This window comes from Purpureocillium takamizusanense, chromosome 8 (genome assembly GCF_022605165.1).
Source record: "Purpureocillium takamizusanense chromosome 8, complete sequence".
In the NCBI taxonomy this organism is placed as follows: domain Eukaryota; kingdom Fungi; phylum Ascomycota; class Sordariomycetes; order Hypocreales; family Ophiocordycipitaceae; genus Purpureocillium; species Purpureocillium takamizusanense.
Genome location: NC_063075.1, coordinates 1,945,083 through 1,958,609, shown reverse-complemented (window position 1 = coordinate 1,958,609; position 13,527 = coordinate 1,945,083). Strand labels below are relative to the sequence as shown.

The 13,527-nt window shown below is 55.1% G+C and overlaps 6 protein-coding genes across 6 annotated transcripts; 3 read left to right on the top strand and 3 right to left on the bottom strand.

The window, feature by feature from the left end:
• The first annotated feature begins 1,338 nt into the window (after window positions 1-1,338).
• Window positions 1,339-2,926, top strand: JDV02_008635 (uncharacterized protein). The gene is made up of 2 exons (XM_047990253.1): window positions 1,339-1,357; window positions 1,412-2,926. Exon 2 carries the CDS (start codon window positions 1,557-1,559, stop codon window positions 2,904-2,906), a length of 1,350 nt encoding a protein of 449 aa, XP_047846260.1. The 5' UTR covers window positions 1,339-1,357; window positions 1,412-1,556; the 3' UTR covers window positions 2,907-2,926.
• A 159-nt stretch (window positions 2,927-3,085) lies between these two features.
• On the bottom strand, window positions 3,086-4,414 carry JDV02_008634 (uncharacterized protein). The gene is made up of 3 exons (XM_047990252.1): window positions 4,086-4,414; window positions 3,676-3,979; window positions 3,086-3,583 (listed from the first exon to the last, which is right to left on the bottom strand). Exons 1-3 carry the CDS (start codon window positions 4,331-4,333, stop codon window positions 3,269-3,271), a joined length of 867 nt encoding a protein of 288 aa, XP_047846259.1. The 5' UTR covers window positions 4,334-4,414; the 3' UTR covers window positions 3,086-3,268.
• A 95-nt stretch (window positions 4,415-4,509) lies between these two features.
• On the bottom strand, window positions 4,510-6,808 carry JDV02_008633 (uncharacterized protein). The gene has a single exon (XM_047990251.1). It carries the CDS (start codon window positions 6,776-6,778, stop codon window positions 4,631-4,633), a length of 2,148 nt encoding a protein of 715 aa, XP_047846258.1. The 5' UTR covers window positions 6,779-6,808; the 3' UTR covers window positions 4,510-4,630.
• A 760-nt stretch (window positions 6,809-7,568) lies between these two features.
• On the top strand, window positions 7,569-9,517 carry JDV02_008632 (uncharacterized protein). Its single transcript, XM_047990250.1, has 3 exons — window positions 7,569-8,812; window positions 8,903-9,169; window positions 9,248-9,517. The coding sequence occupies exons 1-3, from the start codon at window positions 7,717-7,719 to the stop codon at window positions 9,397-9,399; spliced, it is 1,515 nt and encodes a 504-aa protein (XP_047846257.1). The 5' UTR covers window positions 7,569-7,716; the 3' UTR covers window positions 9,400-9,517.
• A 1,177-nt stretch (window positions 9,518-10,694) lies between these two features.
• Window positions 10,695-13,452, bottom strand: JDV02_008630 (uncharacterized protein). The gene is made up of 2 exons (XM_047990248.1): window positions 13,125-13,452; window positions 10,695-13,073 (listed from the first exon to the last, which is right to left on the bottom strand). The coding sequence occupies exons 1-2, from the start codon at window positions 13,272-13,274 to the stop codon at window positions 11,979-11,981; spliced, it is 1,245 nt and encodes a 414-aa protein (XP_047846255.1). The 5' UTR covers window positions 13,275-13,452; the 3' UTR covers window positions 10,695-11,978.
• On the top strand, window positions 10,823-11,457 carry JDV02_008631 (uncharacterized protein; the record flags this gene model as incomplete). The annotated part of the gene is made up of 2 exons (XM_047990249.1): window positions 10,823-11,361; window positions 11,451-11,457. 2 exons carry the CDS (start codon window positions 10,823-10,825, stop codon window positions 11,455-11,457), a joined length of 546 nt encoding a protein of 181 aa, XP_047846256.1.
• Window positions 13,453-13,527: the final 75 nt, after the last annotated feature.

Sequence of the window (13,527 nt, the reverse complement as noted above, 5' to 3'; positions counted from 1 at the left end):
GTATTAGAAACGGTCGTAAGGGGTAGGCGTCGCCCATCAAGTATGGCACACCTACTAATACTATACAGTATACCTACGAGCACCCGCTAAGACCGACCTCGCTTCTTCTCTGGACACTTGCAGTATAAGTACTTTTTTTTTTTGCGGACCACATCATCAAAGTGGCCGCATCGACTGAGACTTTGGTGTTGACAGGAGCTGCCATCTTTCGTCCTCAGCTCAGGAGGACTTAGCGAGGTTATAGTACTTCTCACAGAGCAGAATGTTGTCATACCTTTGACTCAAGGGCATGGTTTGCTCGGTCTTTACATCAAGCCCCAATAGGCCTCTGATATCCTCCTTGAGGTCTGCAACCCGGGCATAGCGGCCGTTCCAACAGTTCGCTATAATCTTATCAATGGGGTCGCCGGGGTCAGTTGCTGGAAATTTACCGTCCAGCAAGTGGTCAACTTGATCAGGGCCCTCTAGCTCGGAGTACAACTCAGAGCCGCGGGTCATATACCAGAACACAGAACCCAGAGCGAATTGCTCCGTGATTGGACCAGCAACTCCAAACAAGCCGCCTATAGTCCCTCTGTGTTGTCGGACATACGGCTCGTAGCCAACATCAAGTGGATCGCCACTGATGAGAGAGTGGTCGAAGTCGATAAGCCTAACCTGGTCATGCTCGTCGAGAAGAATGTTTTGCGGATTGATGTCTCCATGAGCGTATCCTAGAGTCTCTAGGCACGCCGCCGCGGATGAGAGTTGCAACATCCAGTGCAAGACTGGCCTGGGCTTGTTGATGCTTATCCGATCGTGAAGTGTCCCGTTCGCTAGTAACTCGATGAAAGTGACGTCAACACCACGAAAGAAAGATTGCGCCAAGTGCGGACACTCCAAATGTTCGATCAATGCAAATATGTGTTGCTCATGGCGTAAACGCTCATCTCCTGGCTGAAGGGAGACTTTTGCGGCCACGCCGGAGGAGATCCAGAGCACCACAGAATGGCCTCCGAGGCCGAAAATGTACGAATCGGGGCAGGCCAAGAGCAATTGATTTATAATCGGATTGAGCTTCGAAGGAGAATGCGACCGTTGATCTAAGTATTGGGCTAATTGTTCGTGCGTCCAGTGTAGTCCAGCCATCTTCAAGTGCCCGACGAGGAGAATAGAAATGCGATGATCCAGGTCAAAGCCTGAAGCGTCCTCCTGCCGCATTTCCCTCCTACTCACCCCACTCTCTCAACGGGCTTTGGCTCTCTTCGATTGGCCGGCCACCTTAGTCCATGTTTTGTTGGCAGTGCAGTCAGTTGCATGACTGGGGATTGCCCCTCACCTCACAGATCACGTCCATGCGCACGAGTGGGTTGAGACCGTGAGAGTACCTGTGCTGTGCCAGGGGGCGGCGCCGAACTGATGAATTGGCTAGATCTTCACCGGCCCACTCCTTGCATCGCTGTCCGAATGACTGTCTAAACAAACACGAAAGTCACATCTGTTTGCCCAACTCGTCCTTATTCACGACTGGACATATCAATCCTCAGCCTGCCTCGAACCGAACGCTCCTGTGAAAAATGGCAGCCTTCGACGCCATCGCTGTAGCAAACAATGATGAAGAAAGGGGGAAGTTTATCCGCAAACTTATCAACGAGCGGGATGAAATAGTCGCCTTTGTTGATCGCCGCCTAGGTTGGGGCGGAACGGGAGAGTACCGCCGCTTTCTAAAGGGGTCTTTCAACATCAGTTTCGTGGTCGAACGTGGTAGCAACGGCTACAAAGTTCTCATTCGTTTCCCTCTTCCAGGCCGCACGTATGAACAGTGGAGGGAAGAGAAGGTTACGAACGAGGTGATGGTGATCGAACATCTTCGCAAATATACGACCATTCCTGTCCCTCGAGTGCTCTCCTGGGGTCTCGCTTGCGAAAGCCCGAGCCATTTAGGGCCTTTTATCATCATGGAGTTCGTGAATGGGACAGATCTGGACGATCTCCTGAGGCAGCCGACGGAGAACGACCAGGAGGAGGTGATACTCAACCCAGATATTGAAGAGGCGAAGCTCGACACCTTCTACGACCAGATAGCCGACTATATGCTTCAGTTGTCCCGGCTTCGGTTTCCGCGCATTGGAACCATCTCCAACGACAGTACTTCCGGCCACCAAGTTGTCATCGGAAGACCCCTAACATTAGATATGAACGAGTTGGTGACAAACACTGGACACCCTGTCGATAAGTTTCCCTCCGCACCGTTTGATCGTGCCACCGACTACTTTGAGGCGCTCTCGAATACACACATGATACATCTCCGGACCCAGCGGAACCTTGCCACCTCCGAAGTGGACGCCCGATGGCGGTTCATCGCTCGCCATTGCTTTGCGCAGCTGATTCCGAAGTACTGCGTCGACGACAGCTCATTCAGTCTTTTCGGCGACGACTTCCGTCCCGCAAACATGCTCGCTGACCCGGATACCCTTAGGATCACCGCCGTGTTAGATTTCGAGTTCACAAACGCCATGCCAGCACAGTTCGCGGACGATCCACCCTGGTGGCTGCTGCTCCTGGCGCCGCACATCTGGCTTGAGCGCGGCGAGAAGGAGAAGTTTCTGAACAACTTCGTGCCCAGGATGAAGCAGTTTATTCGAGCGGTGGAGCGAGCAGAGGCCAGCTCGCCGTCGACTGAGCAGCCGTGTCTCTCTGCTCGGATGCGTGATTCGTGGGACACTGGGCGATTTTGGTTCAACTACGCAGCGAGAAGAAGCATGGACGTGGACGTTGTCTACTGGAGCGTGCTACATAAAGAATATGGTAGTTGTGAGATGCTTGACAAGAAGACGCGTGACGAGATGGACGAGGTTGTCCAGATGAAGATGAAGCAGCTGCAAGCGTACCAACAGGAGAAGCATAATGACGCTCGCTTTACTTAAGGACCAGACTAGTTGGCAGACTCGGCATCCTTTCTCTTGTTATTCGGAACTGCTCTGTTGCCCCAACTTCCAGATGTGACTGGGAGTGCTTTATTGACGGTTGAGCCGACACTATGGATCATGCATAAGATCATCAATGGGCAAAGGCAGCTAAAGAACGCTAAGCTGCGTACCCTTTTCCCGCGAGCACCCCATGCGCCTCAGATATATATTAAGGTTGGAACTATAATAGAGTCCATTGTATAGCGACTAGCGCATTGCAGCATGTAACACACCATAGAACAAGGAACAACCTCCATGTCCCCTTTCGACACTAATCCTCACCCGCTCCGCCCAGCAGAGTGCGGGTGCAAACGGGTATGTCACCTCGAATTCAACCGAGTCCCATGCTTCGGACTCGAGCGCCTTCCATGTCCATGGGAATGCCTATGCCGACGCCGTTGCCCATGCCTGAGCCCAGGTTCACCAGCACCAATTTTACCCACCCCCCTCGTCATAATCCCGACACAAACCAAAACGATCGCCGTAAGCAACTCCGGGAGAAATCCCAATACAACACGGACACCCAAACTCCCTGTCGCTATGTTTAGATCCGCGCGCTGCGTGAATTCCGCGATAAGCATGTATATCACCGAGATCTCGACGAGGAAAAGGGCGATGAGGGTGCCGGTTAGAAGCTGTGTTTCGGGCGTCTTGTGTTAGCATAGTCGCTCCTCCGTATCCAAACCAGACAATGGTAGCGATCAGGAAAAGGAAGGCGTGAACATACCAAACTCCCCTCCCTCATGGCCAAGCCCACCGGTGCGCCTCCATGTCGGCTTCCACCAGTTTTCCGTCCCCCTCCCCTTGCACTCCAAAGCGTCCACAGCGCCCACAAGACGAGCACACCCCAAGTAGCCTCCAACAACACCATGCCGACCTTGACGTTGGATAAATCACTGGCCTTGGGCGTATTGCCCAACAACCCGCCAGCACCAACCCCAACCATTGCCACCCCCGTCGCGACGAGGATATGGATGAGCGCCATGAATGACCATTCGGTTCGTTTGCTGGGGGACAGGCAGTATACTCTCCTATATTACGATGAGAAAATATGAGATGTTGGTCTTCTTTTGCTCCTTCATGCATTGATGGCAGCGAATAAGGCTCTGTGTTGGGTAGGTATTTGGGGTAACGTACGCCTCATGCAACACCCCGTCTATCGAAAGCAGCAGCGGCGAGAGCCCGATACTGGATATTATTTGGGAGCCTGCGTTGTGCGGGTCGTTGAGGCCCATGGCGGCGCCAGTCACGCGAAGAATGCAGAAGGCGAGGAGGTAGAGCCACGCGAGGAGGCCGTGGCGGCCATGGCTGTAGAGGAGGTAGAGGGTTGGAAGGGCTAGGGGGGCGTAGAGGGCGAGCTGGGCGATGAGGAGGCCAGATGCCATCTTCAGTGTGCATATGAGATGAAGAAGTTGATGTGGTGTAGGTCGGGAGAGCTAAAGAGATGAATTGGAGAAGAGTAGAAGATAAAGAGCACATGTATTCATCATCTCGTGCTGGGCAACAATACTGGGGCATAGGGCATGACGTTGAAACGCGTGGCCGCGACACTGCTAAACGATACCGAGCATCCTTGTCCCTCAAAGCCAATCATCTGCGAGGTATCACGCGAGGGGTCATCAATCAGATCCAAAGAGGGAATGCAAACCAACAGCTTTGCACCAAACAAGAACAAAACCGGCTTACACGGCCCCACCTTTGTCCTTCCGATCCTTACATGTAGTGCCTCCTTCAACCAAAGAGAGATACCTCCCCAATGCTGTGATGGGGAAATAAACCCGATACAGCGTATATGAAATGTAGAAATGGTTCGGGAACCCCGTGCTCGTGAACTCGCGTTCCGTCCACGCCGCCGCCCCCCCCTCTTCACCTTTACTCAAGATATCATCCTGCGTCTCTACCAGATGCCTCACCCCGCGCTGCACCGACCGATCCTCGCCATCGCAAACCGTCAAAAGACCCATAAGCGCCCATGCCGTCTGTGAGGGCGTGGACGGCCCACACCCGGCCCTCCAGGGCTCGCGGTATGAGAGGATGGATTCGCCCCAACCGCCGTTGGAGTTTTGGACCTGCTTGAGCCACTTTACCGCGCGCGTCGCCATGGTTTCTATTTCCGGCGCGAACTTCGGGTCGTGCTTGAAATACTGCAGCCCGCAGAGGACGAGGCATGTGCCGTAGACATAGTTTACCGCCCACCGGCCGTACCAGGCGCCCGTCGCTTCCTGGGTGCGGATGAGGTAGGGGATTGCGCGGGCGCTGGCGGTGTTGATGGTTTGGAGGAGGTATGAATCCGCGGCTGCATCCCTCTCTTCGTCTGGGTATCTATATTTCTCCCCATTCCCGGTATTCTCGGCGGGAAGCATAAGCAGATCGCGCAACATCCCCAAACACTCAATCGTCCGCCCCGTCACGTCCGGCGTGCTCGGATCACAAAGACTTTCCATATCGCTAAACGGGATCTTGTTCAGAAACAGCCGGTTATTCTCATGGTCGAACGCCGCCCACCCGCCATCGGCATTCTGCATGCCCACAATCCACAGCACCGCGTCGCGCACGAGCCTCGACCGCGCGGTGGCCGGGTCGTGCGTCAGAAATGCCAGAACCGCCGCCGCCGTATCGTCGATGTCCGGATACCACGTGTTATGGTATTCGAACGCCCACCCGCCGACGGGGATGTTGGGCTGGTAAACACGCCAGTCGCCCTCGGGGCCGCGGTGCTGGTTCTCGGCCGTCCAGGCCAGGGCGTCGGCGATGCGGGGGTCCGATTTTATGCCCAGGGAGGCGGGAGTATCTTGCAGTGCGCGGACCATGAGCACCGTGTCCCAGACGGGGGAGATGCAGCATTGGAGGCGCTTGCCGCGGTTGTCCGTCCAGGTGAAGCGTTCGATGGCCGCCAGACCAAGCTGGATAGGCTTATCGTCCAACTTGTACCCCTCGAGCAAAAGGGCCTTGATGCCAGCGTGCATGGGCGGGATGATACCTGCCCAGTCGCCGGCTTTCTCTTGGTGTTGCAGGATCCACTGTATACAGCGACGGCGCGCGTAACCTCTTGTGGGCCAGCCGCGGAGGCCGCCGAGGTAAGAGAGGACATTGTCGATGATGGTAAAGACAAAGGAGACGGGGTCGGTGGGGTCTAGGGAGCCGTAGGGGAGGGGCTTTGTGACGGGGTCGAGCCAGAGCTCATCCAGGAATGGGTTTTGCTTGTGCAGCCCGTTGGGGAGCGGGTAGAGGGGTCTGTGGTGGGCGATGATGAGCAGCGGGACGACGTTGCTGCGCGCCCACGAGGCAAGGCGGTAGATGCTGATGGGGAAGTGAGCGGGGACAAGAATAAACTCTGCGGGCAGCTCGGGTATGGCAGTCCAAGGGACGAGACCGAACTCTGCGAAGAAGATGCGGGTGAACATGCGCATCCTGGACAGCCCGCCGGCGGCCCGGATGAAGGCTCGCGCTTGAGACAGTTCGGGGCTGTCCGGGGACATTCCTAGGATTCGCAGGGCTAGGTATGCCTCTGCGCTTGTGGAGACGTCGCCGGGGTGGTTGGGCGCGATGCCCCAGGAGCCGTCGGCGTTTTGCTGCGAGAGCAGCCATTGGCGGTATTGGCTGCCTTGATCGTGGTCGATGTGTTGGTAGAGAGCGTAAAGAAAGAAGATGTGCTCGCAGGTGACGGTCACGTTGGACTCGAGCTCGCCGCACCAATGGCCGTTGGAGATGGTCTCCCAGGCGTAGTTTGTTGCTTTGGTCAGGGCTGTTCTGGCTTGGGCTTCGAGGGGCTGGCTGGTCCCTGTAGTTGCCATGGTTGCCGTGGTCGCCATAGTCGTCAAGGTTGCCATCGTGTTGCCAGTGCAGTCTGGTGTTTACTGAGCAAAACAAGGTAGGGTGATTACATAGTACATGTAGAGACCTTTAAGTACCTGATCATCCGTCACCAAAATAAGGTCCAGCCATACGAGTCCTGTGGAACAAGCTCAACATTTGTCCGAGCCGACAGGCGGTCCGTGGCCTGGAGTTGAGCTGAGGTGGACCGGACAGGTTCACATTTCAACATACACCCCTCAGAACATTTGAACTAGACCAGCCCGGTCATCGTCAGCGCATAAGCGCAGCATCATTGGGGGCTAGTCCCGTCGCACATTGGCTCCTCTTCCTTCCGGGCAAGGCCCAATCCGAACAATCTTTGTAATGTGACGAGCTACGGGAGGCTGTGATGGTGAGCACTGAGGGGTATAGTTACTGTACTCAGTGGACCAATGTTTTGGTGTCGGACAGAAATGTCCAATAGTGTCACTTCAGCAGGCCTCTTTTGGCTGGATGTTGGCCCCACCATCAGCCAAAGCAGGCGTCCCAAAGTTCTGTGGAACACCCCCCCGAGACTGGAAGTCGCCGCCATAGTACCTATACATGACAACATCAGCTTGCGATGAGACGGGCTGACTGGACATGTATTGGATACTTCCTTATCACATCCATACTCGGTAAATGACTCACGGGGCTGGAGCTAATGTGCCGAGAGCCGTACCGCGCATGTCAGCTTTGCATTGATCGTGCTGTGACAAGAAACAGTTCGAGACAGATATCAACACTGCTGAACCCGATCCGGGCATTGGATGATGGGGACATGGAGGGAGCGGGAAGGCCATGTATGAGATGAGACATATCCCCATTCACCATCACGTCCACTGAATTCATTACATCCACTACGACACTTACTCAGTTCACTTCCTCCTTCTGCCTAGTTTTCCAAGCCTGTACATGCACAACAATCGCAAGCATGTATGCAGCCCTTTACCTAGCCGTCTTCACGGCCATTTTCCACTACACCGTCGTGCTGGCCATCGACTACCACCGTACCCGCAAGATTGTAAAAGCCCACAATTGCTCCTCCCCCAAGACTGAACGCCCCTGGGACATCCTGGGTCTCATCAAAATCTACTCCTCGACCAAACACCTGCTCAACGAAACCGCGCTAAGCAACGTATCAGCCCTCTTCGAACGCTACGGCGACACCTACGCCTCCCGCATCCTCACCCAGCGGGTGTACTTCACCTGCGACCCACGAAACATTAGGCATACCCTGATCAATAGGTTCAACGACTTTGACGCCTCGGATGTGCGCGCCCATCTCTTCGCCCCGATTACCCCCCACGGCATCTTTGCTGTGGACGGGGGCAAGTGGAAAGAGGCCAGAAGTTTGTATGCGGACATCTTCTCTTCCACTAAGAAAATCTTTGATCTGCAGCTGCAGGAGGATGGATTCCAGGGCTTCATTAAGCAGATTCCGCGGGGCCAGGCAGTGGACCTGGCGCCGCTGTTTCTGAAGCTGGTGCTGGACGTCAACAGTGCTTTTGCGATGGGAACTGGGCTTGAAACGCTCAAACAGGATCAACCACCGGAGAAGAAAGAAGTGGCCGAGGGGCTAATGTACGCAAAGAAGATTATGGCACGGGACGGGTTTCTGGGCCCGTTGCATTATCTCCTAAGTCGCAAGGACTTTTACGCGGCTTGCGAGACTGTCAAGAAGTATGTGGAGAAGGCTGTGAGGAAGGAACTGGCGGCGAGGGAACATCGAAAGCAGTCCAATGCAGCCACGGTGGATGACGAGCGTCAGGAGCAAACACAGAGTCTGATGTCGCGGATCCTGGACCATACCAACGACGTCCCTGCCATCCGTGACGCAGTTGTCACAATCCTGATTGCGGGAACAGACTCGGTGTCTAGTTTGTTGTCCACCACGTTCTTTCTCCTCGCACGCCATGAGCGCGTGTATGCGAAGCTGCGCCGGGAAATCCTGGACACGATAGGCACCGAGCCGCCGACATACGACACCATCAGGAAGCCCACCTATCTCCGCTATGTCTTCAACGAAGGTACGTCGGCGTACTGACCTGAAAAATCCCGGGTGTACTTCGTATATATAGTCTACGTGGACGCATCAAGGTAACTGACTGAACTTCCAGCAATGCGCGTCTACCCGCCAGTCCCCTTCAACGCCCGCACCGCCAACCGGGACACATATCTGCCAGCGGGTGGAGGTCCAGACGGGAAATCCGGTGTGCTCATCCGCAAGGGCCAGCGGGTCATCTTTGCATCGTGGGGTAGCCACCGCAGCACGCGCTCATTTGGAGATGACGCGCTCGAGTTCCGGCCGGAGCGATGGGAGGGGCTGAAGAGTGAGTCGTTGGGGTACATCCCCTTTAGCGCGGGCCCGAGGGTGTGTCTAGGCCGTGAGTGATAATCCCTCCATATATTGCTGTTTACTTGATGGAGCACGATGATGCTGATAGCAATGGCGATGGCGGTAGAGCAATACGCGCTGCTCGAGGCGTCGTACGCGACGATCCGGATTATTCAGACCTTTGAGCAGCTCGAGAACAGGGATGTGCGCCCGTGGACGGAGAAGATTGGCTTGAACTTGTCGAACAAGAATGGGGTGCTTGTGGAGTTGGTGCCCTGAAGACGTGGAACACGGCGTAAGCGTATGTAGTGAGACGACTGAGGGCAGTTAGAAGTCATATAGGTTGCGAATTAGGCAGAACCCACATAACATGACTCGACGACTACTTGAAGGACTGTTATTAAGACGATAGCCTCCTATGTCGCACTGCACGTGTGCATTGATGACTGACTAACGACCGGGCAGAAAGTCCCTAGCAGTTTGGGCAACAAAAAAAGACTCTTGCATCTTCTGTCTACTGACTGAATTGAGGTTTTTAATCATACCGATCCAATTGAAGCAGACATTTGAGATATGGGAGGCAGAGGCCGGGTTGCTTGAAGCTATCGTCATCGATGGCTGGCAGCCGGTGCTGTCAACGTTGCACAAGAAGGAGCGGCTTGGCATTGACACCTCACCACTACAACTAGAATGAAAGAGCTCTACGCAACGCGGATTGGCCAGTTGCGCCCCAATCGTGTTGGTCAACCCGCAACGTAGTCCCTCTTCTTCCTCATCATCAACCTCTCCATCCAATTCAACATTGTTATGACTGACTCTACAAAGACTTGCAGGAACTGCAAGCATGCGAAGCCAACAGAAAAAGATTCTTCCACATCGTGTGGAAAACCTAGAGTTGACTGCCTCGACAGTAAGAACAGGCAAGCCGCACTCGCCTCTAAGCGTACGGCCGAAAAAGCTGAGTTAATTCTCAATACGTCTACACCTTGCAACTCCGATCGACTCTCCCGGTATCAAGTCCTTCTACTTGGCCAAGACCAGCCAGGGAGGGCATCCTCCCGCACCTGAGCAGCTGCAGCAATGTGAAAAGAGAAGAAAAGTCACAGTAATGCACGCACCACCGCTTCGCAGCCCACCAGCTCACAGCTAGACTAATTTGGTATGAGATACAATCGCGTCATACAGATATGCACATCCTTCGGACTGTATCATACCGCCGGTGAGGGTGTCAGCATATTATATCATTGGTACATGTAGCGCCCTTATGCAAGCCTTGCCCAGTCTGCTCAGGCGTGCGTAAGCCTTGAGTTGGCATGGGTTAGAGTCCTTCGCGGAGTTGAGGCCGATCAGTAGCAACGTCGCCAGCATGAACGGCCCATCGATTTCTTTGATTTTGGCCCCCTCCCCCCCCCAGCTCTAGGTTATCTCGCATGATCACGACGAGTACGAGGACGGGACTGGAAGTTGACGGCGAGGCCGAAGCCGAAACCGATACCGAGTATCCCTGTCGCATATCAAGCTGTCAGCACGGCATGATGGACGAGAGCCGGTCTGTTCCCGATGGAGACAACGAGGACAACAGACATATCTCCGACTCCTCTGTCGGGCGATGGTGTATTTAGAGGGTATAACTCTCCTGCGTATGTGCATGCTGCGTAAACTAAAAACATCATTCCCTCTAATGAAGCACATTGCAGACAAGATGGCCACTCCAACCAAAGAAAAGAGTAACCGCTTCACTGACGCCGATATCCTATCCGACCTCCAAACGTACAAGCCCGTCACAGATTCACACACCCGCAACGTCTGGGCCTTCTGGGACAAAGGCCTGTCCAACAGCCCCGAATGGAACCAGCGCAATGTCATGAGCTGGGTTCGACGGCTCGGCCCCACGTGGACAGTCCGAGTCTTGGACCTCGTCGAGGGCTCCCCCAACCATGTGTCCCAGTATATTCCACGCGAACTGCTCCCAGACGTCTTCTGGAATCGAACAATGACGGGCCCTCATGTAGGACAGCATAGCTCCGACCTTATCCGCCTGCCGCTGCTCTACCTCTATGGCGGAGTGTGGCTCGACGTCGGGATGCTTCTGTTCCGGTCGTTGGACGCCCTGTGTTGGAACGCCCTGGAAGATCCCGAGACGCCGTACGAGGTGGCGGCGTTTAGAGTTTCCATGGGCCCCGAGCTCTCCTTCCTGTTCAACGGGTTCATTGCGGCGCGGCGGGGAAGTCTCTGCATCAAGTATTGGCATGAGATTTTTCGCACGCTGTGGGATGGACCAACGAGCTGCGTGGGGATGCATTCACACCCGCTGCTGGCGCATCTACCAGTCTATGAACCACCCTCGTTGAACGGAAAGCGCCCACCGTTCATGTATGCGCAGTTTGCAGATTACCTTGCCCAGGTCTTTTGTCTTGAACGGCTCAGGCATCTGGTTGATCCCAAAACGACATGGGACGGACCAAAGTTCTTTGAAGAGAAGGTCTTGCTCTTTGATTGTGTGACAGAAGCGTACTGGGCGCAGAGATTGACGGACTGGAACGGGAGGAATCAGTATGAGTTGTTGAACCTGCCACGCGGGGGGAACGGCTCGGACAATGAACGGGCTAAAGAGGCTGAGGCACTTGTCCAGGGTGTGCTGAGCATGTCCTCGACAATGAAGGTGTCGCATGGCCTTGTTACTGCAGGCCGGGAGTATTTAGCTGAGATATGGGACGATCCGGAGAACCATGACGCGGATATCAGACCAGGAACGTTTGCGGCGTACTTGCGGGAGGCCAGCGAGACGTTTGAGCAGACGAAAGAGCTGGCGCCACTTAAAATGCCTGTGATCGAGAAGGCGCTGCTGCGGGCGGGAATCATAGAGATGGTTGGATAGGGCCGTGTGTCTGCTGTGTGGAACGAGATGTCGTCATTTCCACAGGCCAGGACATGAGGTGTTCCCACTGGTCGGGAAGGATTCGTCGAAGAGCCACAATATATCTGTGTGCAGTGTCTCCGATCCACCATATGTCGCTCAATGGTGCCAACAAGGCGAGGAAGTAGGCCAGAACCACCATGGCGCGCGGCCTCCTCTTCTCGAGCAGGTCAATGAACTCGGTTGTCACGAGCAAGGGGAAGACCATGAGCCGGCGACAGCTGATTTGCGGATGTTCCTTTGCTTCCATGGCCAGCCAGGTGGCGTTTACATGCGCGACGGCCCCTCGATATGCTTGTAGCGCCGTCTCGTCATCCTCGTCGTCGTCGTCGGGCACACTCGGAAGCAGGAAGGAGAACGATCCAGCATCAGGATTCGTCCGCAAAGAGATGGGAAAGGTGTCAATAATGTACCAGATATTCGCGGGATGGGTATCACGCCTCATAATCTCCAAGGCCGCTTCAAAGACGGGTACCGACCCGCGCACTAGATACATCCATTCATTTACCGGCTCGTACGAAGCAACAGGACGATATTGCAAGGTGGCAAATACGTCGACCTGTAACAGGATGCTCGTAAAGCACACCGCGTCCGCAGTCTGCGTAGTCATGCCGCCGATGCAGAGTCGATGTTCGCGCAAGGCCTGCTCGAGGTACATGCAGTGGACGTCCGGCAAGCCAGCTTCGTCAGGATTGGCTCTGGACAAGTGCAGGGCGGCGATTGCGAAGACGGAGTGCAGGAGCGGCTTGTAAGTGAATGCGAGTCGGGGCACGTCGATGGACCAACAGTCTTTGATACGCTTGAGGTGGGCCCCGGGCAACGTTGCGCTGGTGAATAGAGTAAAGTGATGCAGCAAGCGCAGCTCCATGTGTTCGTCATGACTGGGATCCGATGGCCTGGGCTCGCGCGGGCGAGATTGGATCCAGGTTGAGAGTGGCATCGCGCCTTCGTCCCTGGGCCTGTCATCGGGCCTGTCATAGACGCAGGGGACCCCATGACGATGGCAGTCGCGACACACAGGTCGCGCTTCGTCACACTACATGGCGTCAGGCCAGATTTTGCAGCAATGGATTCCACCTTACTGTACCTTTACTCGCCGGGCGCGACATCGCTGACAGCCAGTCTTGGACTTGCGGTGCGCGAGACGGGGGCCTTTGCGCTTCTCGCGGTTGGACGAGTCCCCTTCGCTTTGGGGTTGGCCTTGTGGCGAGTTGCTCTCGGGGGTGGCCGACGTCATGATGCTTCGGTCTCACACGTCATGGCGATGGGGTCTGCTGGTTCCAAAGCAGCGATGACATTTGATGTTCTGGGCTCTCTCGAATGGAGCGATGAGAGAGAAAGCCTTCCGCGGTGGCTCGCGACTCCCAATTGTCTAGCGGGAGCCACGATCTCGGAATGGTTGACGGTGTGATTCCTTATCTCAAAAGATGGAAAGTGAGGCTGAAGGAGTTACAGGCAACCTCACTTATAAAGCACCTCGCACGAAGTAC